This window comes from Athalia rosae, chromosome 3 (assembly GCF_917208135.1).
Source record: "Athalia rosae chromosome 3, iyAthRosa1.1, whole genome shotgun sequence".
Taxonomy (NCBI): Eukaryota; Metazoa; Arthropoda; class Insecta; order Hymenoptera; family Athaliidae; genus Athalia; species Athalia rosae.
In genome coordinates this window covers 11070116-11091852 of record NC_064028.1, presented here as the reverse complement: position 1 = coordinate 11091852, position 21737 = coordinate 11070116, and the positions used below count along the sequence as shown (strand labels likewise).

The window sequence follows — 21737 nt, the reverse complement described above, 5'->3', positions numbered from 1 at the left end:
AGATGGTTTTTGACCATGCGCTACACACGAGATCTCGCTTCCAGCTGCAAGCATTTTGACAGTTCCGCGCTACTTCTGTCAAAAGAAACTTCGTACTATTGTTTTTCAGTATTGCCAGGATCATTGTCTTCAAACCTGATTGACACGAATTTGAACTCACAATGATTAGAGAAATGAAAAAAATCACCAACAAGTGCAAGAGATTTTTATACAACCGTTTATCCACTAATGGCATATGAATAGGACCTTAAGAATTTTCTCATCATTACACAAAGATTCATATAGTTAAATTATCATTAGCTGAATATGGATGTACTCCACGAGCAACTTGGTGTACCAAAGAAATATATGTGCCGTGCAAATGGGCGAATATCTATTACGGTTCACCGAAGTTGGTTAGCTAATTTACTTATTGTAGGCCCTATTACATTTGCAACCCACGATCAACTTTCCTTGGAAGAAATTGCAGCTCAACCGTCACTTAACGAATTAGGACCCAGCTGGTTACGAGTGTATGCTAGGGTTAGCAATTATTCCAATAATACAAATTCAGTAAACATACATCCCTGCAGCTCACTGAAACTCACTTAAAAATAGTTACGATTCAAATTATTTCTGTAAATCTACTTTTTTGCCAATGTCAACTTAATGGTGCGACATTTTAAAAAAATTTTCCACAGGTTTACCAAAAACAGCACAGAAATGCAATTCCACTACCAAGAGCAAGGAATTTAGGACAAGGAAAAACAGAATCTGAGCTAACATTTCCTCAACTTCTACACTATGTTATGGAAACGAATCACCACAATTTATGGAAAGAAGCATACAAAAAGTATTACAGTATGTAAAGTCAGCAAGATTCATCTTTCTTGCTCATGTATTTTCTTATGCAAACTTTCTGGCAACAACTTCTGATGAAAATTGAATATTTATAGGCAGATGGAACCCAGCTGAGCATAAAGAGCAGTCTAATATAACAGCAACCAGTAGCGATGTGGCTGTAATGAAAGATATCATTAATCGCATGTATGGCTGCCCTATGGTGCAACTTCAGGATGGCAGTATTATAACAGTGACACCCGGGTCTAGTTGGGATCCACACTGTAACTTATTACCAGCATTATTGATAGTGGAAACGGCCTCTACATTCATTACAATGCATGAACAGACTGCTAAATATTCCCTTCAAGAGTAAGCTATGTCGTTTTATAAAAATCTACAATTATATTTGAACCAATTGAAAAGTGATTATATTCCTGAAAATTTTACTGTAAACATTTCACAAAGTATTTTTGGTGAAGGATTCTAATGTGTTGTATTTTACTGCTTTTTATTTAGTTTTTAATAAAGCATTATTTATTTAGCATGCTTTTTTGATGGGTTGGTTACAGATCAGTGACATACAGTCCAGCAGCATTATCTTCGAGTCACAGCAAACCGCTTTTTATTGTCTACCAGTTACTCCGTCTACTGAGAGACATGCATGATAGAGGACTAGCACTTGGAGAGATAACACTAAGAGACATCTTGCTGACTGATAATTTTACTATTCAGGTAATTTATTAATTCTTTTTGATAATCTTAAATACATCATGCAGAAATAATTTTATCACACTTTGATAGTACCCTATAGAGCTCAGTGTCAATTAATTCTAATTCTAATTTATTCATTTTCTGCATTTGTTACCTGTTGGAACGAATTAATCACGTCCTTGTAACTCCATTAGGTCCTGCCAAAAATAAGTGACAATGTATATTTAAAACCACAACACGAGTGCGGAAACTTGACAAATATTCATAGTCAACGAAAGTCCAAGTGTTACGACCATAGCAAAGACACAAAAGTGTCATATGAGCACAGTAAAAATTCTTGTAGCCCGATGTTTGGAATGAATGAGAACATTGATAAGCTGTGCGAAATGTGGGTACAGGGGAAAATAAGTAATTTTGATTATTTAACTGCACTGAACAACGTAGCTGGAAGGAGATACGGAGATCCATCTTGTCATCATGTCATGCCTTGGGTAACAGACTTTACATCACGTTGTGGTGGAAATTGGCGGGATCTTACAAAATCGAAGTTCCGTCTCAACAAAGGAGATAGACAGTTGGATCTCACGTTTGACTCGCATGTGACTGAGGTCTGTTGTGTTAATATACTAACGTATCGATGTTTTGAATAGAACCTTCAAACAGACCACTCATACTTCTACGTATAGGTTGGACACCATGTTTCGGATGTTCTTTCAGAGATAACTTATTACGTCTATCTTTCTCGACGTTACACCCGGTCTGTTTTGTGCAAGCATGTAAGGCCGCAGTGGGTTCCTTGGGAGTATCCTGCGTCTATCCAAAGATTACATCATTGGAGTCCAGACGAATGCATTCCACAATTTTTCACGGATCCCAATGTGTTCAAAGTAACGACACCTCAAATTTTTATGTGCAAATTATTTTACGAATATCCTAAATTGTTCTTTCTTTGCAGTCCATTCACGAAGATCTCCCAGATTTGGAAATTCCAGCCTGGGCAACATCGCCGGAAGACTTTGTGGAAAAGCATCGAGAAGCTTTGGAGAGCTTATATGTTTCTGAAAGATTACATCACTGGATCGATCTCACATTTGGCTATAAGTAAGGAACGACTTTTACAATCATACGTTTTCGAAATTTTTCTCTCATTATCATAATTGAAGTATAAATTTATAATTCCTTCAAGTTTTGGCAACACATTCTACCTTGCTTTTCAGGTTGTCGGGATTAGCTGCGGTAAAGTCGAAAAATGTTTGCTTACAATTAGTGGATAACCACAAAAACCTCACAAATTCAGGCATAGTGCAATTATTTAGTTTACCACATCCACAAAAGATAGTGCCTTCTCCATATTGGAGTAAAACTCCACCTCGTCTGCAGAAAACCAATTTCCGAGAGAAGATAAGTATGTAATTCATGTGACAAAAAAAACAGAATCGTTGTGATTGGATTATTCGCCCAATTTGCTAGTAATTCTTTGTGGTTTTTACAGAAAATGATCGTTCCGGAGAAAGAATTAGTGAAGACGAAGGGCACAGTTCAGGTATTGAAGAGGACGAATCTGTAGCAAATGCAAACCCTTCTAGGTCTTCGCCAATGGCTTTAAGCCGCTTGCTGAGTCGGTCTCGTGGTTCCTTACTTGCTCCAGATGAAACTCTAAAGTCTGATAAATCATTGGGGCAAATTATTCTCCCAAAAGATTTCAATCCTGTAGCGGCGCTTATTCAGGTAGAAACGACGTATGCGTTTCTGAACAAAGCAACTCATCAAATGTACAAACCAAGTTTGACGACCCATGATAGTTCAGCAAATTACAAACAGATTATTGCATCTAGTCGGATTAAAGAACAACAAATACTCGGATGTCTGATAGTCGAAATATTCCTTTCTTCGAAGCTTAGAGCCTCGGCAAAAGCTGGTCGTATGACGTTCAGTGAAAGATTCACCTCGTGTTTAAGCCTGTTGAAAGCATCCCCAGATGCTTTGCCGAGATGTGTGAGAAATGCAGTAGCATTGTTGCTCCAGGCCGATGTTATACCCAAAAGCTACAATCTAGAAAATATGGAAACAAGCAATACCACTGCCAATTTAAATAGCCCACAGTTTCGTTATTTGACTGTAACAAACATAGGTTTACCTCCACCGTCTGCCCATCAGTTGCTGCAGTCGATTTTATCCGGGAGCTTATTTCCATTTCCTAAATACTTTCAGCGATTATTTGGTATTGTTGAAATGCTGCAAGAATATAACAGTCTCGTTCAAAGTTTGAATCTGGTCACACATGCAGCTAAAGATAGTGACTTGATGTCCTTTACTCGTACGCAATATCTCTGCAAAATCAGTGAGTGTAAAGTTAAAGCAATAGCAAGAGATTTGGAAGATCTTCTCCCCGAAATGGGTGCCACATCCGAAGCTTATCTGGAATTAATAGTGCCACACATTCGTCAAATAATGGAGGAACCATACTGCGCTGTTTTAGCAGCTTGGTATTTATTTGACCCCATTGCTAAGTAAGTATTCCGTATCCTGTAATACTTTGCCATGGGTGAAGGGACTTTTCATGAATTCTAAAAAAATGTTATATTATTTTAAGGGTTATTGGTCCAAAGCACTCTGCAGCAGCCCTATTAGACCCCATTGTTAAGCTGTATGAAAACGGTTCCATCATGGACAACGAATCTCAAATAGATATTCTGTCTTCCGCATCTCCAGCTAAGCACAGAACGGTTAGATTATATCACCGTAGTTTCCTTTTGAAACTTATGGTCAGACTTGGGCTACGACGATTTTTAGACAATTTTATAACACCACTAGTTGAGGCTGTAGGAGGTTACAGAGACGACTTGCAGAGCCTCACAAATTTTAATCATTGCCGAACTGGAAATTTGAAGTAACCACTGAGTCTTATTCACTTTGCTAATGTTTCCGATAACTTCTAATCCATTGTTACTAATATCCGCAAAATTTCAAATCATTTTGTAGAAGTTGCGACCTGAGTGGCAGTTGCAGCGATGCTGAAGCAATGTTATCGCCATTGGATGAGGATTCTTCGTGTGATTCTGATAGAAACGGCTCAACTTCAGTCGGCCAGCCGAGCAATGACAATAAAATATTGCCAATGAATGACAATGAGATAGAAGGTATCACTTCTAATAATCTCATGGTATATCGATTGAAATTTCAACACTACATAGTAATTTACTATTTACAGAAGTCTTCGTTTTAGAGACAGAAGAAAGCTCTCCCTCTTCTACGGCTGGTGTACCCTATAATATAGATGTACATCTGGAACTGAATCTAAGTCTGAATGATCTGTCCGAAGATATGACTAAAAATTCACCACCTGGTAGCATGAAGTCTCCGACGATACCTATACCCAGACGAGCCGAGGGTGGTAAATTAGTAACTGGATTTAACAGTATAGGTTGTCATGTTGGAAGCAAAACCTCTAGCGAAGATATACCAATGGGCAGTAATTCATACGTAGGTAACATTGCTCTAGGAAATAAAACTGTCGATAGCCTAGGCACAACAAATATTGACAGTGAAAAAGGTTTTATTTCACACTGTGAAACTGACGACCTGCTGGAAACCACAGACAATGAGGAAGTGGCACAGATGGAATTGCCCTTGGCTAAGATAGTTCCGATTGATTGCAAAGTATCTGAAATGAGTGCAGAATCTGTGATTTGGCTGTCCCATCGGTTGGGACCAGTTTTGACAGCTCGTTATCTCTCAAGGAACCTTCTCAGGATGTTGACCTTGTGCTACACGGGCACAGAAAACCTGCAACCCTTGCCTGAGGATGAGATTGATCTAACGGGGCAGTGCAGATGGTCAAAGACGACTTTGGTAGGGGATCAAAATGCAACCAAGGTTCTTGAATGCCTTACTGCGATTGCAGGTGTGTAAAATATAAGATTTCATGAATTACTACAAGCTTAACGGCATCTTTGAATTGAATTTACAAGCCATAAACTGTCCTCACTAATTTCAGGCCTGTATGGAGAGCAAATTATTTTACTTCAATACCTTGGTCACATGGTGGAATTATTGGCTTTGTGCAAACGCAAGTTGACTCCAAATTTGGAGGGTGGCTTAGTATCTTGTCTAGCTCTTTTGACACATATAATAGCATTTCTGAGTGACTCTGCTTTAATGGATGCCCTGCACGTGAGTAAAGTCATTTTGAAAAGGCTAAAATCATCTGTGATAAGCATGTTGTTCAAATGTGAATCTGGTTTCTTACAGACAAAACACAAAGACAGAGTCCCAAAATAAATTTCATTATTTGTTGGCATGCTTTCAGGAAATCATACTCAGGTCCATTTTACATCCAGCTGTTAGAATACTTTCAACGACTCGTTATACTTTTCCAAATGGCACAATTGCCCGCAGTGCATTGGCAGATAAATATATAGCTGTGGCATTTTGCCTAAGTCAAAGATTGGGATCAGAGATGAGTAAAACTCAAATAGCAGTCTCTATCCAACGCTTTTTCTTAGCGTTTGACAAGGCATATGAGCAAGTTAGTCAAAATGTATTTGTAGAAGATATCGAACAGAAGATCGCTAGTTCTGTGAAGAGAAATATTCCAACCAGGTAGAGTTGAATAGTCTGCTTGGAAATGAAAGTAATGCTTTGCAAGGTACTTGCAACTAATCTATTCTATGTATGCTTTGCCTGTATAGTTCTACGGCAAATAGCGAATCGTATGAGGAAAGTAGTTACTTTGAAGTATTGCAAGATGGTACAACACAGGAATGGGCTGTGATCGGAACACCGACACGTATTTGTGAAGTCCGTACCGGTGCTGGTGATGAAATAGCAGATTCTTTCTCACCTCCAATAGTTGAAAGTTGCGGAATGGTTGACTCTCAAAGAAACAAGGTGAACCATTTTATTCGCTTATAAAAAATCATGGATTCGAACGATTCATTATTCCCAAAATTATGCAGGCACTCGACGAACTAAAGTCGGTATTCACTTCAGAGTTGGCGCATAAGTCATATGTAGCTTTTTATCGTTATATTGGAGATGATGGGATGGAGCAGATCTTAAAGAATCACCAGTTAATAAGAAATCTCTGTTGCGAATATGAACAAGAGAGTCAACCTCTTGGTTCTAATATGGGTACGTCTCTACATAGTTATCCTACACAGAATGTTATTCAAGGCGTGCAAACCATCATACATGTAAGTACATTCCTCTGATTTTACCTCGGCAGATATAAGTCCGGATAGAAAACAACCGGAAAGCTTCGGAAATATTTCTATCATCGGAAACCGTATTGAAGTGCAAGTAAGATCAATCGATAGTTTTATCGCATTCCCATTTTCCTACTTTTGAAGCAGATTGAATTTTTTTTTTGTTTTTCATCTGATTGAAATACCAATGTTGCTTATGATTCGTAGAGGGAATCTCCATCACCGCAATCCCAGTCTGTTGGAGAATGTATGTCACCTGTTAGTAGAGAGATGATGTCTACTAGTCGGCATCTCCGAGGTAATTGGTTGGCATACTGGGAGCACGAAATTGGTCGGCCCGACAAAGATACTAGATTCAATATAAAGCAGATAAAGCTTCAAACTTTTACGGGGCATACGAATAGCGTACGATGTCTTCATGTACTAGACAATGAAAACAGCTTTATGAGTGGCGGTAGGGACAAGAGTGTAAAACTTTGGAGTCTCAGAAGCCAGGTAATGAAGCTTCAATTAATTTTAAAATTCTTTTAGTTGCTAGTATCTCATAAGATTTTTGGACAATCCTCCTAATATAATCCAAATGTCTGCATTTCTATATTGCAAATAGTTTTTTTTTTCTACAGGGAGATGGCAGTGCGATATCACAGTGTCAGTATACTTATACAGGGCATAAAAAGTCGATCCTTGCCTTAACTTTTTTGGAATCTCTGAGATATGCTGTTACATGCGACGGATCCATTCATTGTTGGGATCCGTTCATGGGATCTCTACTAGGGGTGCCGGAGTGTGTTCGACCAGCACCTGTTAACACTCTAGCTGCTTGTCCTGTACCATCGACAATGTTGCTTGCTGCAACTACAGATATAACGTTGAGAGTAATTGACTGCAGAACATTCCAATACGTCAATGAAATGAAAGTAAGAGAGCAGTGAAAGGTCGTGTATATATTCGTGATTATGTAAAATTGAATATATTCTTTTGCTGTTAGGTATCAATGAATCCTACCGGGTTGATTCGATGCATTGCAGTTGGTCCCAGCGGACATTGGATAGCTATGGGTCAGGCATCTGGTTTTCTTACAATTTTAGACATCCGTACCGGACTCATAATCGCATCGTGGAAAGGACATGAGTGTGAAGTATGTTTCTGTCGAGATGACTATATGTTTGGGTCATTACATTTGTGGTATTACACTCTTTACAAGCTATTTCACGTTTTGAAATTACTTTCAGGTATTACAACTAGAAGCGTTGAACGATACGACTATCATCAGTTCTTCTTTGGATCAATCTATCGCAGTATGGAGTGCAGTTGATGGAAAATTAAAATTTCATCTGAAGTGAGGACCACAATTGCATAGCATGTAGTATTGTTAATCGTTAAGAATTATCCCTGAAAACAGTTTTCGACCTTTTATTTCAGAGGCACCACAGAACCGGTACACTGTTTATCCATATACGAACAGGAATTGATTTCAGCAACAACTGCGAATAGAATCGGTGTTCATACGTCAGTAGAAACAACAGCATCATTTTCTTCCACCAAACTACGATCGGATACATTCAAAGGAGTTCTTACTGCGATGACTTTACTTCCGTTGAATCGTCTTCTCCTATTAGGGGCTGACAATGGAGGAATTTCATTGCTCTGTTGAATATCAAATGAAATATACAATGATACATCTCATCATTATCAGTCAACATCATTGCGCAGCAATTTTGACATAAATCTGATAAATGAAAACACAATCTCGTACGTTCGTAGGTTTGGTCTATGGCGTGGTCTCTGTGAATATTTATTCCGAATATCAAATTATACATGCGCTCTAACTAGATGGAGTAAATTGTAACAGTGCTCAATATTTTAGGATATCTTAACGACCTTTGAAACGAGCGCAGTTGGTAACTGGAAAATATCAGTGTTCAGGTGATATTTCTGGCAACATGGATCATGATAAGCACTTTGCGATATCGACCAATCTTCCTTGAGCTTTATATCTGTATTATGAAATCTATACTCCACGGTTCATTACCTGTCAAGGTCATGGAAGCGCTTTTGTAGTTATCCAAGTTGAACCATTAGTTGGTTTCCAGCCCAGAGAATCAAACACATGTGCAGAACGTGTGTTGCCATCTACTATAGACAAGATCGGATCTATTCCTTCCTCTCCGAGCTCTTTGGCCAAAGCATTAATAATAACTTTGGCATAGCCTCTTCCTTGGTACTCATCTCGAGTCTGAAGTGCTAAAAAACCGTACCAATCGGATTGAAGAGCCCAAGATACTAGCACATCTCCTTCTTTCAAGAAGAGTCCTAAACCCTTGTTCCACATAACTATAGCTCTGAAGTATTTCATTGAAGATTCTGGGTTTTCCTTGTTGGTATGTGGCCACAACGAATTTATTATAGGGACATGAGATAGATTCAGCTTACCCAAATAACAGTCGTCGGGCACCCTGTTAATTTAATAATGTTACATAAGCAGTAAAAGTACTTAATGATTTGTAATTGTAATAAATTGGTTTCAAATGTCTACATTACGGATAACTTTAGAATTGTTGACACTTGTTGAGTAATTGTACAAACGCTGTTCATAGAAGGTCATTTATACATACCTTACTTCTACTTTTACAGCGTCATTGGCAGATTTGAAACGAAATCTGCCTGGTATGTCTAAAGCCTTTTCAATCCCTCGGTTAAGTTTTAGATAGTCTAGTGCCAAATTTAAAATTGGTATGACGTGTTCGTGAACTGCGCAAAATGTAATATGTTTGCTCCAGTCTAATCGATTGGATTTAATTAGTGCTTCACGAAATTTTTCCTCTGATTTGTCAGTCGTAAAAACCCAGAGCATTGGTGTTGAAATCTATCGAATATACGAAAATTCAACCAATTTGTGGTACATTTGTTAGCAATTCTTATTTTTGAATTTTTATGTTTGATTCTGTTGTTAAAAATTAGGCAGGGCATTTACAACTTTCAAAAGACAACTCACATTTGATATTCCCACGAAAGTTCCATCGAGTTGATAATCTCCTTGTATGGAGTAGATTTGTAAGTCCAGGTTTGGAGACAGTTTCTTCCATTTTATACTGTTGTCAATCCAGTAATAGTACTGAAAGTGTATTGATGATCTAGATTACTTATAAACTCGATTGTGATCCATTCGCTCTCATCTATTATAATATATTAATACACCATACATTATCAAAAATTACAGATGGCCCCAAAAAATAAATTGGAAAAGCTACCTCCTGAGTTTTTAACTCACGTGTGAATATGTCGGCCAATCATCTTTGAAATAATTTTGAAGCAGAGGCCATTCTTCGAAAGGAATGGGTTGTAAAATGTCTCCAGAATCGTTGTTCTCTTCTAACGGCATTTGTGCGATATGCGGATAAAATTTGGAAGGTACAATTCAATTGCTGGACCATGAATTCATGAGAATTATACCTCTCCAAATACTTGCACAATGATTCTTGAGCCAAAAAGTAGTTCAATTAAATAACACTGTGTTCGTTTTCCTTTATTGTTAGATCATTATTTCTCAATTGTTCCCTATTATCGTCTGTTCAGTTCAGTCAGCTTGCTGTCAGCTAGTGACGAAATGTGTCAAGTAACGTCGACTTCTTACTCGGTGTTAAATCCGAAGACGTATATGGTTAAATCAGATGCCCAGGCTGAAGAATACTCTTTGCCCCAGACAATACGGGCTGGGAATATACACCAGTAACAACAGTTTCAGTAATCCTATTATCTGATAGTAGATAAATATAACTTCCAATAAATCGTTCGAGGTCCGTCTCACGGCACAACGCGATGGTAAAGTTAGGAAGCGGGTGCTTTCCAACCGAATGACGATGCATTGTAGGATAACAATTACGCAAGGAACTCGTCATTAAGCAGCGTGATTGCTATGCGCGGTTATCATATCACCATGTATCTGCCTTGATATCACTAACAGTCAGTTGCCACAGTTTTAGAAAACGCTATACAGGGTGTCCCACTTTAATTGAACCATTTTGATTACTCGAAAGGATGAGGTCGTATGAAAAAAATTTGTGATAAAGTTGTAGGGTTCAACGGAAGGGGGGGGATTGATGCTATCCAATTTTTAGGTGATCTCGTGAAGGTCAAACCAGGTCAACTCGTTTTTTTTTCAATGGACTGATATATTTTATCTTCAAAATCTGAGAGGGTCAAATCCTGCACGAAAAAGTACTTACACACTTGAAAAAAAATGGTTAGCGTCAAGTTCTTTCCCCTTTTGAACCCTACAACTTTTGTAGCATTTTTTTTTCGTACGACCTCATCCTTTCGAGGAATCAAACTAGTTCAATTAAAATGGGACACCCTGTATAGGAAATAACGCGGAGATAAGTTAGCCTAATGTCTTTAATTATATTGGGGACTACACTTAGGCTTTACGTGATCATTGTCACGTACCTACGTATATTATATCATAATGGTGAAGTTCTAAGCGATTACCCACATTCAGTCAGCAAGGTGAAAGGCCAAAATATCCCGAGGCTAATGTTAGATGATCTTATTACACGAAGTTAATTATTTACAATCTATAGATATAGATCTATAGAACCGAAGATCCATCCGAAAATATTCTTTGGATGCAATTTTTTCTATAACGTGTGATACAAAAGATTTCATCCAACTGTGAAATAAAATTTCGACTATTACCTAAATGATACATTTTTTTTTTCTCTTCATAATTGTCCAAGTCAAATGATCAAATGGTTTCCAACCAAGTGATTCGAACATATGTTCGGAGGGCGTGTTGCCGTTAGCTATGGCCAAAATTGGATCAATCCCTTCCTCACCGAGTCGTTTAGCCATGATATTAACGATAACTTTGGCATATCCTCTTTTCCGGTAGGCATCCCTAGTGTACACACTTCCTAAGCTGTGCCAATCAGACTGAAGACACCAAGATACTAGGACATCACCTTCCTTCAGAAATAGTCCCATACTTTTATTCCAATTTATCATAGCTTCGATGAATTTAGTTGTATTTTCTGGTTCTTCCTTGCTGGCAAGCGACCATGACGAATGTATTAAAGGGGCATGAGATCGATTCAACTTGGCCAAATAACACTCGTCAGGCAACCTATGTTTATTCGAGATTATCACATGAGCAGTAGAAGTAGATTAAATAGCTTTCAGTTATAATAAATTGGTATCAAATATCTGTGTTATAGAGATGACGCTATGAGGATACCGAACATACGTGCAGATGACCATAAAGGCTCTGGGTGTTCAACTGGTCAGAATATGCATAGTACATGATGGTACCGTTGTCATGATTGTGCTAGATAATTTCAGACACATGAAAATGCCGACCATGTAAAGCCAATTCGTACATACCTTACTTCTACTCTTGTAGCATCATTGGCAGACTTAAAATGAAATCTGGTTGTTATGATCGAAGCGATTTCGATACCTCCTACAGTTTTTAGATGGTCTAACGCCATGGACAAAAGGGGTACAACATGTTCGTGAACTCCGCAAAATATAATTTCCCTGCTCCAGTCAAAATGTTTGGACTTTAACAGTGCTTCACTAATTGTAAATATTTTGCCTGATGCTTCGGTTGTGAAAACCCAAATACTGGTTATCGAAAACTGGAAAAAATTTGAATAATTTTTTTTTTGTATAACATGTGAGAGAACTAAACTGAATGTTTGATACATTTTTCAACAATTTTCACAATTAGTATTTAATCATCGGTCAATTTTGAAGGCATTCGGTTGTTAATTGATGGGTCGATTTTTTTCAAGTTTTGAAAAATAATATACTTACACTCGATATTCCTATGAATGTTCCATCACGATGATAATCTCCTCGAATGGAGTAAATTTGTATTTCTAGTTCTGGAGATACTTCCTTCCATTTTATACTGTTTTCGATCCAGTAATAGTACTGAAAATAAAATAATGAATTTTAATCACTTATCGCAAAACTAAAAACGCCGCAAAATTGACGCTCCACGGTGTTTATTTTATACTTACGTTTGAATACGTTGGCCAGTTAGCTCTGAAATGATTTTGAACTAGGGGCCATTCTTCGAAAGGAATTGGTTGTAAAATATCTGGATAGTCGTTTTTTTCTTCCGACCACATGATGTCAATTTGAAGATAGTAATTTGAAGATGTTAAATGTCTGCATATATGTAAATGTATAAATGTAGAAACCCTCGACCTTCTAGTACTCGCTAGGTAAATATTAAATATTGAATTAGAACAAAAATATTTATACAAATGAATAACTTATGTCTTATATTTGTTTTAGGATTATAATTTATCGTAAATTTTTAATCCCAGTTTATGCAATTTGCGTTTGATTATACAATCATGTGGAATTTGTTTGTATAGGAATAAATATACGAATGACTTTACGAATGAATTCTGTATAGAAATGATACCTAAACCACAAAAATTGCATTATCTATTTTTGCGTCGTATATAGAAATCAATATTCAACTAAGAGTTCCAGAATTAACTAGATTAATTCAATTACACAATTGATGTCTTTGGGTTGTTGGGAGATTTATGTAGTTATCACAGACGCCTGGTGAATCTTATTTTCACTTCCGTTCATTGGTCACATCAGTGACGTCAGTGGTAACTTCTTCTGCTGCAGGTGAATTTGGTCGGTATTCCATGTTTTGAGCTTGTGAATTATCTCTTTTACGATTCTGCTTAGAATACGGTACGATGACTCTGCCTGACGAAGGAGGTTGCTTTGGTGGGCTAATTAATTTCTTTGTATATCTGGCTGCTTCCTCGTCTGGAACCTGTCTAGGGCTTCGACTTGGATAACATGGCGGCTCCAGATCTTCGTCATCATATTCTTCATAACAATTATAGTTAGGATCTATGATTAGAATTATCCACGTTTCAATTTTGCTTTTTTCCTTACCTGCTGTAAAATTTAAAAACTAAATAAGCTCGTTACCTGATTTCAGAGATTCGATGTAATCCAAATAGCCTGGATCGATGCCTGCCGACTGCATTCTCTGAGCAACTAAAATGCACAATTCGATGTATAAGGAAATTTCTTTTCATATTCATTACGGTATCCGTTATTTCCTTAATATCTTATTGTGGCTATTTTATAACAAATATTAGTGTTGAATATCCCAATAACTAGAAAATGAAGTTACGATGCAAGTTAAACTTAAAATATTACAAGTTATATTGGTAAAATATGACCAATTTATTAAATTTATTAAATTAAATGTTATCGGGATATTTAACACCAATTTTTGTTATAAAATAGCCAACATAAGATATTTTCGGCAATAAACAATAAATTTTGATATAAATAATGATAATTTTTTGTTCAAAACAAAAAAAAAATAAAAATTTATTTCTAGTTCAACTTTGCCCTTGAATTACTTGGACGCAAATGATTTCTTCGAAAAATGTTAAGAAAGCGTTCAATTTTCTACAAAAATTATTTGATGCCGCAGCAGTGTATCAACTGGCTTCGCAAAGAAAAAATTAATTGCAAAAAGTACCAAAACCCCATGTTTTTTAAATGAGAAATGAATCGTCTTTGTGGCACGGGTTATTTTCAATATTAAGGGCTTATATGGGTTGGATAATTTTTTTAGGCCATTTACTAAAAAATTTTAGGAGCGCTGCAGAGTCAAAAACCAATTTGGGAAATAACGGACACCCTAATACTCATGTCTGACGGTTAGTTAATTTTCAGAAGTTTCTAAAACAAAACAAAGATCCCGTCAACATACCTTTGGAGCATTGAGACCGTTCTCTGTGTCTGTAACAGAAAATAATATCCGGATTAAGTAATCATGTCTAAAACTATTAAAGAAACCTATAAATTTGAATTGATTTGTTGAATTGACTACGGTTGCGTGTGGTCGATAATTTCCTTCCACCGACGGGTTTTCTCGTGTACTTCTGGACTGCGACTTGTCGCTTCACGAGATTTTTCAAATCTTCGTCGTATAACAGCTACAGACGGTTCAGCGTCTTCTATATTTGAAAATAGCAGGAAGTAAGATCTATTTCATGTGACTACCATTCCACGATCTGTTCTTTTTCTTTTTACTTTATCTGATTACTCGAAAATTAAACTCACCATTATCGTGTCTGGACCTCTGCATACCTCGTTCCCTTTTCAACGGATAAAAATATAAATGGCAAATCATTCGTTTATCACCGAATATTGCGTATAACGCTTATTACCCGCTATTTCCTGCACGGTAAGAACTATCTTTGGCAAAACAAGATGGTGGCTGTGGCGACGGTGATGGACATCTTCGCAAGTTCGGCTGTATATTAGACGAACGCATTCGCCTGGCGACTGTATGACATTTATAATTAAAAATAGAATATACCGCTCACACAGAATTTTCATCCATAGACTCGAAACCCATCGGGCTGAGAAAATATTATTTTTTTATTTTATTTATTTATTTATTATTTTACCTTGAGGCATCAACTGTTCAGGATGAAGTTCCTCGTCAATTAGTGGTTCGTAGTCAAATTCTGAACATGCCTCGGTATCTATGATTGCGGGTGATTTTTTTTTCTTGTAAATGAATCAATAATTTAACTACAGATCCGTATTTTTACTAACCATTTGTCATTACATCCGAGAACGCTGGCATCGCTCTGGCTCTGGAATTTCTGTCGACGAATTGATCAAGGGTTGAAAAATCATATTGCATTCTACAGGTAATAATAGTAATTTGCAAATGATATTTACAAATTTTCGAAAGACATTTCAGTAGGATCCGAAAAAGTAACGTGTTCCATATCTTCGAGCCACTTGAAGTTGCCCGATTTATTTGGGTCTATATATTTTGATGTTGTCGTAGCGTCGTGTATAGAAGTGTCAACATCCAGAGTGTCATCTGTATCATCGAAAATGGGACCTTCAATGGAACATAAAAAAAGGCAAAATGGGTAAAATAATATTTAATAAATACGATTAGTCAAAATATACCTATACCAGCTAATTGTGAAATTTTTTTGACTTTCCACGGAGCGGCTGGATAAACCTGTTGAGCGAAAATTTCATTCCTATTGCTCCGTGGATTCGAATGCAGCGAAAGAATAAAAAATTCTACTGATGATTGATAATCAATCATTTAAATTAGTATTCAGAAATACTTTGGTGTAGAAACTGACCGTTACGACTAATGTGATTCCTTGGATCAAATGACGAGAATTCCGGACGATACTGGCGGAAACTCATGTCTGCAAGAGAGGAAATTTTTTTTTAGTCGCGCCCTTTGCTTGTAAATTTTGAAGGCTCTGTGCTCACCGGTGTTTCTGCTATCGCTGGATGTTCGAGATCTATTATTCAGATTTTGAGGATCGCAACAGCTTCCACTGTCACCTGAAATTTGCGGGAACATGTAGCTCGATGATATAGATATACCTATCAGAAAATGATTGCCAAAATTCGAATATCATTTGAACTCACTTCCTCCACGGAGAGACAACCCAGACCTTTTCCCGCAGGGGTAAAAATCACGTTCATTGTGGCAAATATCAGTGTGCGTTTCTATGAATTGTTGTCTCTTCGGACAACACGTGTAAAATGGACCTGAGTCAAGTTGAAAACTTGTTGTTATCAATTTCCGAAGATTAAAAGCATTGAAAATGAATATAAATAAAAAAATCACATACCACGAGGTGGCTTCACCTCTCCTGGATCAACACTGCAAACAAAGGTGATGAAAAATGCGACGAAAAAATAATAAATCAATAAATATAGTAAACATTCTTCGATATCCAAACCGGAAATGAAACAATCCAGATAAAAGCGTATACTTACGCACACGGTGGAAGGTCCAACATTCTCTCAACGTGACGTCTGCTTTCAGATATTGCACAGGGACCATAATCCTCTGCTTTTTTAAAAGTTTTCCCACGTATTCCGTGCAACATTGCATCCGCCTGAGAAACATCAAGGTCAGCAACGAGATGCGCTACAACGAAAATAAAATCCTCTCATTCGTGTCCAATTTTATAATGATTTTCTAATTAATAAATTTTATACTAACGGGATTCATCGATGAGCCTTTCGATATAACGGCTCCTACCCCATGTTGGTCTGGACTCAAAACCTGCGATTTCTTTCCTGTAGGTCCTAGAATTTGTTGAAAAATATTAGAAATCTTGCATCCTCATCCCTCGCTGGAAAAACGATTATTAATTTTTTTTTCTAAGCGTATTTAATTCAGTATATATTATCTCGATAGATAATATTGACAGCTCGGGAACAAGGTGCTTACATATTTTACAACAGCAATATGAAATTATTTGTTTTTCAACTATTAAAACTAATATTTAAAGTCTTGATCTGCATCATGATTCGTAATTAACACTTAGGTATTCCTACTATTTCCATAATTGTAACCCCTAATTTCTCCAAAATTCTCCATATTTTAATTTCAACGAGACATTTTCTCGATCATTTTCTTGTTTTTCAATACGACGTAAAACAGTAGATAAAATTTTATGGGTTTTCATTCAATTTTTTTTCTTAATATCACCATATATCTATGATATCACGTATAAACTGGATAGAATGACTGTGTTTCACGAATGAAAAGATTAGTTGAATAATCTAAACTAGTTTTACTTACCGGTATGGGATTGGCGGCAGTGGAATACATTGAGTAGACTTCCCTGGAGGTAATTTTTCGCAGTCATTCGGTTCGTTTCTGTCGTCTCCGTTTTCGTCCGCCTTCGGTTGAGAAGTCGTTTCTGGAGTTTGATCGTCGGATTTTTTTGGGCAGCGATTAGGATCGGCAAATTTACAGCTATCCTTGAAGCAATCCGCAAAATGTTGAGGTTTCATCGACCCTTTTCTCGCGGCATTCGTGCTGGCGTGCGACCATTTTGGCAATGGTTCAATTGAAATTGCATAGTAACCGTGGAGTCCAAAATTCGGTATCTCTTGAACTGCTACGAACTGACAAAGGTCACCTCCAACCGATGTGAACACTGGGGGGTAAACTGGAGGCGATGATTTATCAGGCTTTACTAGCGAAAGCATGTCCGTTGCCTGAAGGATAAAAGAAAAAGAAAAATTAATTGTAAATCAATCCGATTGTGTACAATACTAGGTATACATATGTATACTGTATATGGGGCACTCTACGCCAAACGGGCCAAGTTTTCCAAAATATTTTTTGAACTTGATGAATCTTTTTCGACCTGTTGGGGGTCTCAGGAACGATGCTCAGACCATTGGCCGTACGTTCAGGTAGAATTACGCATTTTGTTAAACTGTTTTGTATACATTTTTTATTGAGATCAGAATACATGAGTATACCATAGAAAACTCGACAAAATTTTTCTTCAAACCTAGGCCCGAATTTTAAGAAAAATTTAAAGCTATAGGCTTGGCGTTTTTCCAGAGAAAAATTTGTAGAGTTCATAAAATTAATTTGAGAACGCTTTTCCGATGCATTTTTGACTAAGGAACACGAATACCTCGATTAAATTAAGTGGGAATAAATCCCATCGAGATGTCCTTGATTTTTCACATTTCAGAGCCATAAATTGGCGATAAATCGATAAATTTTATACATAGATAAATTTAGCGTATAGATTCGGATTCCTGAGGTCAAAATATGTAAGACTACCATAGAAAATGATAAATGGTTCGAGCATCGTTTCTGAGACCCCTTCAGACGTCGAAAAAGTTGCATCAAGTTCAAAAAATATTTTGGAAAAAGGCACCCGTTCAAAGCCATATTATATAGCGAGAATAAATCTGAAACATCTTTTTTTTCGGACAGTCGTTTGCAACAACATATAATTAACCTGAAGACCTTGTAATTTGGAGGGAAACTCGGTAGGGCTCCTTCAGGGGGTTGTTTTTCGAATATTCCAGTAAGTTTATTACGCTGCATCACGAATAGAAGCAGTTTTAAGTATTCAATGCGTAGGTCTGCTTCTGGTCCGTCGGATTGCATTTCCCGTAGCTTTTTTACCCATAGTGCAGCGATTATCCGGTCTGAATATTTGGGGTAAAAAATTAATTGAAAAAAATTAAGTTCTTCTATTCAATATTTCAACTAGCGAGTAACCCACCTTTTGCATCCGGTAGGTTAAGCACCAAAGGTTTGGCAAATTTTAGGTAAAAATTGAAGTCATCCATGTCTCCGATCATAATTGCGATTTTACAACGGTCAATTTACTACGGTCAATTTTAAATAAGGTATTAAAATATAAGCACTAAGTTATTTTCGAAAAATGATATTCATATCAAATCTCTAGCTTGATGGTTAGAACCCAAAACTAAATGAAATAGACAGGTGAGTAAGTAACAATAGACAAGAGATTCTCTACATAATTGCATATGCCATTCCATTCAAAGTCTACATGTTATCAAATCCCAAAAGTAAAAAATAAAAAATTCATTATGAGGACACACTGTATGATTATTCGAGTTATATAAACTCTTCGCGTGAAAACTAACGTTTATTTTATTATGTAAATGTAGCTTAGCAAATTTCCATATCATTGCTCAGCTGTGGTGAACTTGCGAGCTGAAATAGAAAAATTAAATAAAATCGAAACTACATATACGTAACGTAAACTCAAGTGGCGTACCTTGTATTTATTTCTTTTTGGAAACGGTTTGACGATGTCCTTATCTGCACGAGGAATTCCTTCGGAAGATGATGTCTGAGAGAGCTGCATTAGCGAGTGACATGAAATGTTCCTCCGACTTTTAAATGAGGCTATAACATTATTTTGTGAGGAACTTGTCGACTTGCTTATTTTTCGTTTGGCCGTAGCGTTCGAAGCTTTTCAGATGAATTAAATATATAAGAAAAAAAAAAAAACAACTAGCTATTGTACATGGCGAAGTTTATTCAACGTATAAATTGTTTCATTTACGCTTACTCGATGTACCGCATCCATATTTTGACAGATTCGTTGTTATACCAAACGATTTCTTGAGAGCTTCGAGAATAATAGTCGTATCGGATACATCGGAGAAGGCGTCATTTGGTTCATAAAGCCGATAAATAACTTTGCCAATTTTTGCTAGATACGAATTGTCTGCATCGCTGATATCAGATTCTTTGTCACCACCGCACTCACAATTTTCTTTATCTAAATGTATTCGAAATAAATGACCACGGATCGCATATTCAGTTTTTTTGTCTTTTATATCGGTTTTTTTTTTTTTTCAATAATGCAGAAGATTTTCTTTGATGTCCTGTTCATACTGTATATCATCACTTTGACGAGCTGAAAGATTGTATTTTCATTTCATATCGCCTTAGCTTAGAAATTAAAGTTACGGATCGTTAAGACCTGTAGCTTCATAGAAAAGTCAAATAGATGTTCGATTTCAGTTTATCCGACGTTCAGCATTTCCTCAAGTTCACCACTTTCGTATAAAGCTTTAACGTCATTCCCACCGCCGATATAATATCCATTAACAAAAACTCTGGGCACTGAAGTTCCTCCAGTAAGTTCACCAACAATTTCTTGTATCTCTTCTCTGTCATCTCGTTCATCCAACTCTAAGAGGGCGTAGGGTTCATCCAGTTCTTCGAATATTTCTTTAGCCGTGACACAGTAAGGGCAATAAGTTTTCGAAAAGATAACCACCCGTGTATTGTAGATCAAATTCTCCACCATTCTCTTCAGCCCTAGGTTGGAAGTTTCAATGCTGGCTAACGGTTGGTTTTTTTTTCTCTTTTTTTAAAGGCGAAAAACGACGCAGAAACATTTGCATAGACATATGAAATATCTACTTTCTGCGGTGCTTAGTGTTAATCAAATCACTGAAATTAGCGTCAATTATAATACTATGATTTTGACAAATGTTTACCTGAGTTGCCCGGAGGTTCAAAGATTATTCTTTGCGACCCCCTTGGTTTCGAGTAATGGTAATAATTTTCACCCAGATTTTCTTGGTCATCATAGTCCTGAAAATCTTCAACCTCGACGTCTGAGAGAGGGAGGGGGAAGATGGTAATAATGAGATACAGTTATTTTAACACGTGTAGAGTAACAAATAATGATAATTATAGAGAGTTATACCATCACTCCATGAAGTAAATGATTTTGTTTTTTCTAGAGCAGCTTGGACGAATTCGGGCGAGTAACTTTGACGAGGGTATCGGTCATCTGTAGCTGTTAAATTCCTCATAACTCTCGTATCGTATACTGACAATTAGGAATAAGTTTGATAGCGAAAAATTAATTGGTTGTAGGAACTTTTACTACTTTTTTCATAGAACCGAAATACATACCACTGGGGTCCAGATAATAATATCCATCTTTTTGTTTCAAGCATGAGTGCTTACCCAGACCTCCCGAATTACTCGTGGAACCGGAACTGGAACATTGCTGATGACCAGAGTCGTCCTGTCTTTGAGATTATTCGATTGGTTATCGGAATTAATTTCATTAGTTCTAGGTAAAGGTAAAGGAGAATTCCTTTACCTTGTCAAATTCTGCCTATCAAATTCATAGTCTTCGTCTGGAGATTCATCCCCTGGTGGCCATTGCGAATCATAGTGATTTTGATATTCAATGAAATCGTTGTAATTCAAAGCTATATATTCGTTATCATCTTCGTCGGTTTCTTCGCTGTAAACTTCGCAACTTGCAGGGTACCAATAATCGTATTCGTTTCTCGCGTGCATCTTGGCACGTTATTAATATACAGTCATTGAAATAGTAAAAATTTTATAAATTCTGTAAATAGCGACTTTTTATGCGCTGTCAAACGAGGGCCCGAAAGCAACCTCTCGAACCATTTATCGTCAAAATTAACAAACGACTTCAGCTTGATGAAATTTCAGAAGATAAGATTACGCCTAAGATGCCGCAAACTGAGACGCACATGTCGAAAAAAGAATAATTCTCTTCTATTAACTCTTTTCTAAATACTCGTATTCTAGAAATCAACGAGATTGTTGTGACGGATTGTCGTTTAAAGTATCAATTTAAATTTGAGAATATT

At 36.9% G+C, this 21737-nt stretch overlaps 5 protein-coding genes across 12 annotated transcripts; 1 reads left to right on the top strand and 4 right to left on the bottom strand.

Moving 5' to 3' along the window:
• Positions 1 to 35: 35 nt before the first annotated feature.
• On the top strand, positions 36 to 8589 carry LOC105690097 (WD repeat-containing protein 81). The gene is made up of 22 exons (XM_012407634.3): positions 36 to 522; positions 681 to 840; positions 936 to 1191; positions 1392 to 1554; positions 1728 to 2141; positions 2220 to 2420; positions 2489 to 2634; positions 2751 to 2938; positions 3026 to 4043; positions 4127 to 4423; positions 4516 to 4673; positions 4745 to 5437; positions 5531 to 5706; positions 5843 to 6135; positions 6225 to 6423; positions 6492 to 6666; positions 6761 to 6834; positions 6948 to 7235; positions 7364 to 7657; positions 7729 to 7878; positions 7973 to 8079; positions 8163 to 8589. The coding sequence occupies exons 1-22, from the start codon at positions 307 to 309 to the stop codon at positions 8392 to 8394; spliced, it is 5898 nt and encodes a 1965-aa protein (XP_012263057.1). The 5' UTR covers positions 36 to 306; the 3' UTR covers positions 8395 to 8589.
• Positions 8138 to 10564, bottom strand: LOC105690100. 2 transcript variants are annotated; one of them, XM_048651898.1, is made up of 6 exons: positions 10375 to 10563; positions 10012 to 10218; positions 9736 to 9855; positions 9356 to 9606; positions 8773 to 9196; positions 8138 to 8387 (listed from the first exon to the last, which is right to left on the bottom strand). In XM_048651898.1, the coding sequence occupies exons 2-5, from the start codon at positions 10120 to 10122 to the stop codon at positions 8782 to 8784; spliced, it is 897 nt and encodes a 298-aa protein (XP_048507855.1). In that variant the 5' UTR covers positions 10123 to 10218; positions 10375 to 10563; the 3' UTR covers positions 8138 to 8387; positions 8773 to 8781. The 2 variants fall into 2 exon arrangements, with proteins under 2 accessions (XP_048507855.1, XP_012263064.2); XM_012407641.3 differs by having other exon boundaries at positions 8138 to 8362; positions 10012 to 10564.
• Positions 10565 to 11923: 1359 nt separating this feature from the next.
• LOC105690099 lies at positions 11924 to 12898 on the bottom strand. Its single transcript, XM_020854712.2, has 3 exons — positions 12764 to 12898; positions 12555 to 12674; positions 11924 to 12376 (listed from the first exon to the last, which is right to left on the bottom strand). The coding sequence occupies exons 1-3, from the start codon at positions 12872 to 12874 to the stop codon at positions 12074 to 12076; spliced, it is 534 nt and encodes a 177-aa protein (XP_020710371.2). The 5' UTR covers positions 12875 to 12898; the 3' UTR covers positions 11924 to 12073.
• Positions 12899 to 13003: 105 nt separating this feature from the next.
• Positions 13004 to 20095, bottom strand: LOC105690098. Of its 7 annotated transcripts, none has more exons than XM_020854700.2 (20): positions 19361 to 20088; positions 19227 to 19296; positions 18839 to 18944; positions 18577 to 18761; positions 17383 to 17804; positions 16798 to 16883; positions 16569 to 16722; positions 16421 to 16452; positions 16215 to 16337; positions 16053 to 16127; positions 15917 to 15985; positions 15492 to 15660; positions 15363 to 15412; positions 15212 to 15289; positions 14969 to 15086; positions 14862 to 14896; positions 14629 to 14755; positions 14509 to 14537; positions 13710 to 13778; positions 13004 to 13628 (listed from the first exon to the last, which is right to left on the bottom strand). In XM_020854700.2, exons 3-20 carry the CDS (start codon positions 18915 to 18917, stop codon positions 13339 to 13341), a joined length of 2190 nt encoding a protein of 729 aa, XP_020710359.2. In that variant the 5' UTR covers positions 18918 to 18944; positions 19227 to 19296; positions 19361 to 20088; the 3' UTR covers positions 13004 to 13338. The 7 variants fall into 7 exon arrangements, with proteins under 7 accessions (XP_020710359.2, XP_020710360.2, XP_020710361.2 ...); XM_020854701.2 differs by having other exon boundaries at positions 18839 to 19296; positions 19361 to 19557; positions 19658 to 20088; XM_020854702.2 differs by having other exon boundaries at positions 18839 to 19296; positions 19361 to 19491; positions 19658 to 20088.
• A 20-nt stretch (positions 20096 to 20115) lies between these two features.
• On the bottom strand, positions 20116 to 21682 carry LOC105690101. Its single transcript, XM_012407642.3, has 5 exons — positions 21215 to 21682; positions 21022 to 21140; positions 20810 to 20935; positions 20598 to 20717; positions 20116 to 20415 (listed from the first exon to the last, which is right to left on the bottom strand). Exons 1-5 carry the CDS (start codon positions 21415 to 21417, stop codon positions 20117 to 20119), a joined length of 867 nt encoding a protein of 288 aa, XP_012263065.2. The 5' UTR covers positions 21418 to 21682; the 3' UTR covers position 20116.
• Between the last annotated feature and the right edge of the window lie 55 nt (positions 21683 to 21737).

Excerpts from the sequence above, each read along its gene's own strand:
- LOC105690097 (XM_012407634.3), top strand. The coding sequence starts at position 307 with ATGGATGTACTCCACGAGCAACTTGGTGTACCAAAGAAATATATGTGC. Across the intron at positions 523-680 it reads GGTTACGAGTGTATGCTAGG|GTTTACCAAAAACAGCACAG; the intron begins GTTAGCAATTAT and ends AATTTTCCACAG. Across the intron at positions 2,635-2,750 it reads GATCTCACATTTGGCTATAA|GTTGTCGGGATTAGCTGCGG; the intron begins GTAAGGAACGAC and ends CTTGCTTTTCAG.
- LOC105690100 (XM_012407641.3), bottom strand. The coding sequence starts at position 10,122 with ATGCCGTTAGAAGAGAACAACGATTCTGGAGACATTTTACAACCCATT. Across the intron at positions 9,856-10,011 it reads ATTGGCCGACATATTCACAC|TACTATTACTGGATTGACAA; the intron begins GTGAGTTAAAAA and ends ATACACTTTCAG. Across the intron at positions 9,607-9,735 it reads CTTTCGTGGGAATATCAAAT|ATTTCAACACCAATGCTCTG; the intron begins GTGAGTTGTCTT and ends TATATTCGATAG.
- LOC105690099 (XM_020854712.2), bottom strand. The coding sequence starts at position 12,874 with ATGTGGTCGGAAGAAAAAAACGACTATCCAGATATTTTACAACCAATT. Across the intron at positions 12,675-12,763 it reads ACTGGCCAACGTATTCAAAC|TACTATTACTGGATCGAAAA; the intron begins GTAAGTATAAAA and ends TTTTATTTTCAG. Across the intron at positions 12,377-12,554 it reads CATTCATAGGAATATCGAGT|TTTTCGATAACCAGTATTTG; the intron begins GTAAGTATATTA and ends AATTTTTTCCAG.
- LOC105690098 (XM_020854700.2), bottom strand. The coding sequence starts at position 18,917 with ATGATCGGAGACATGGATGACTTCAATTTTTACCTAAAATTTGCCAAA. Across the intron at positions 18,762-18,838 it reads TAACCTACCGGATGCAAAAG|ACCGGATAATCGCTGCACTA; the intron begins GTGGGTTACTCG and ends CCAAATATTCAG. Across the intron at positions 15,413-15,491 it reads GAAATGTCTTTCGAAAATTT|AAATTCCAGAGCCAGAGCGA; the intron begins GTAAATATCATT and ends ATTCGTCGACAG.
- LOC105690101 (XM_012407642.3), bottom strand. The coding sequence starts at position 21,417 with ATGCACGCGAGAAACGAATACGATTATTGGTACCCTGCAAGTTGCGAA. Across the intron at positions 20,718-20,809 it reads ATTTACTTCATGGAGTGATG|ACGTCGAGGTTGAAGATTTT; the intron begins GTATAACTCTCT and ends TCCCTCTCTCAG. Across the intron at positions 20,416-20,597 it reads TGAACCTCCGGGCAACTCAG|GGCTGAAGAGAATGGTGGAG; the intron begins GTAAACATTTGT and ends CTTCCAACCTAG.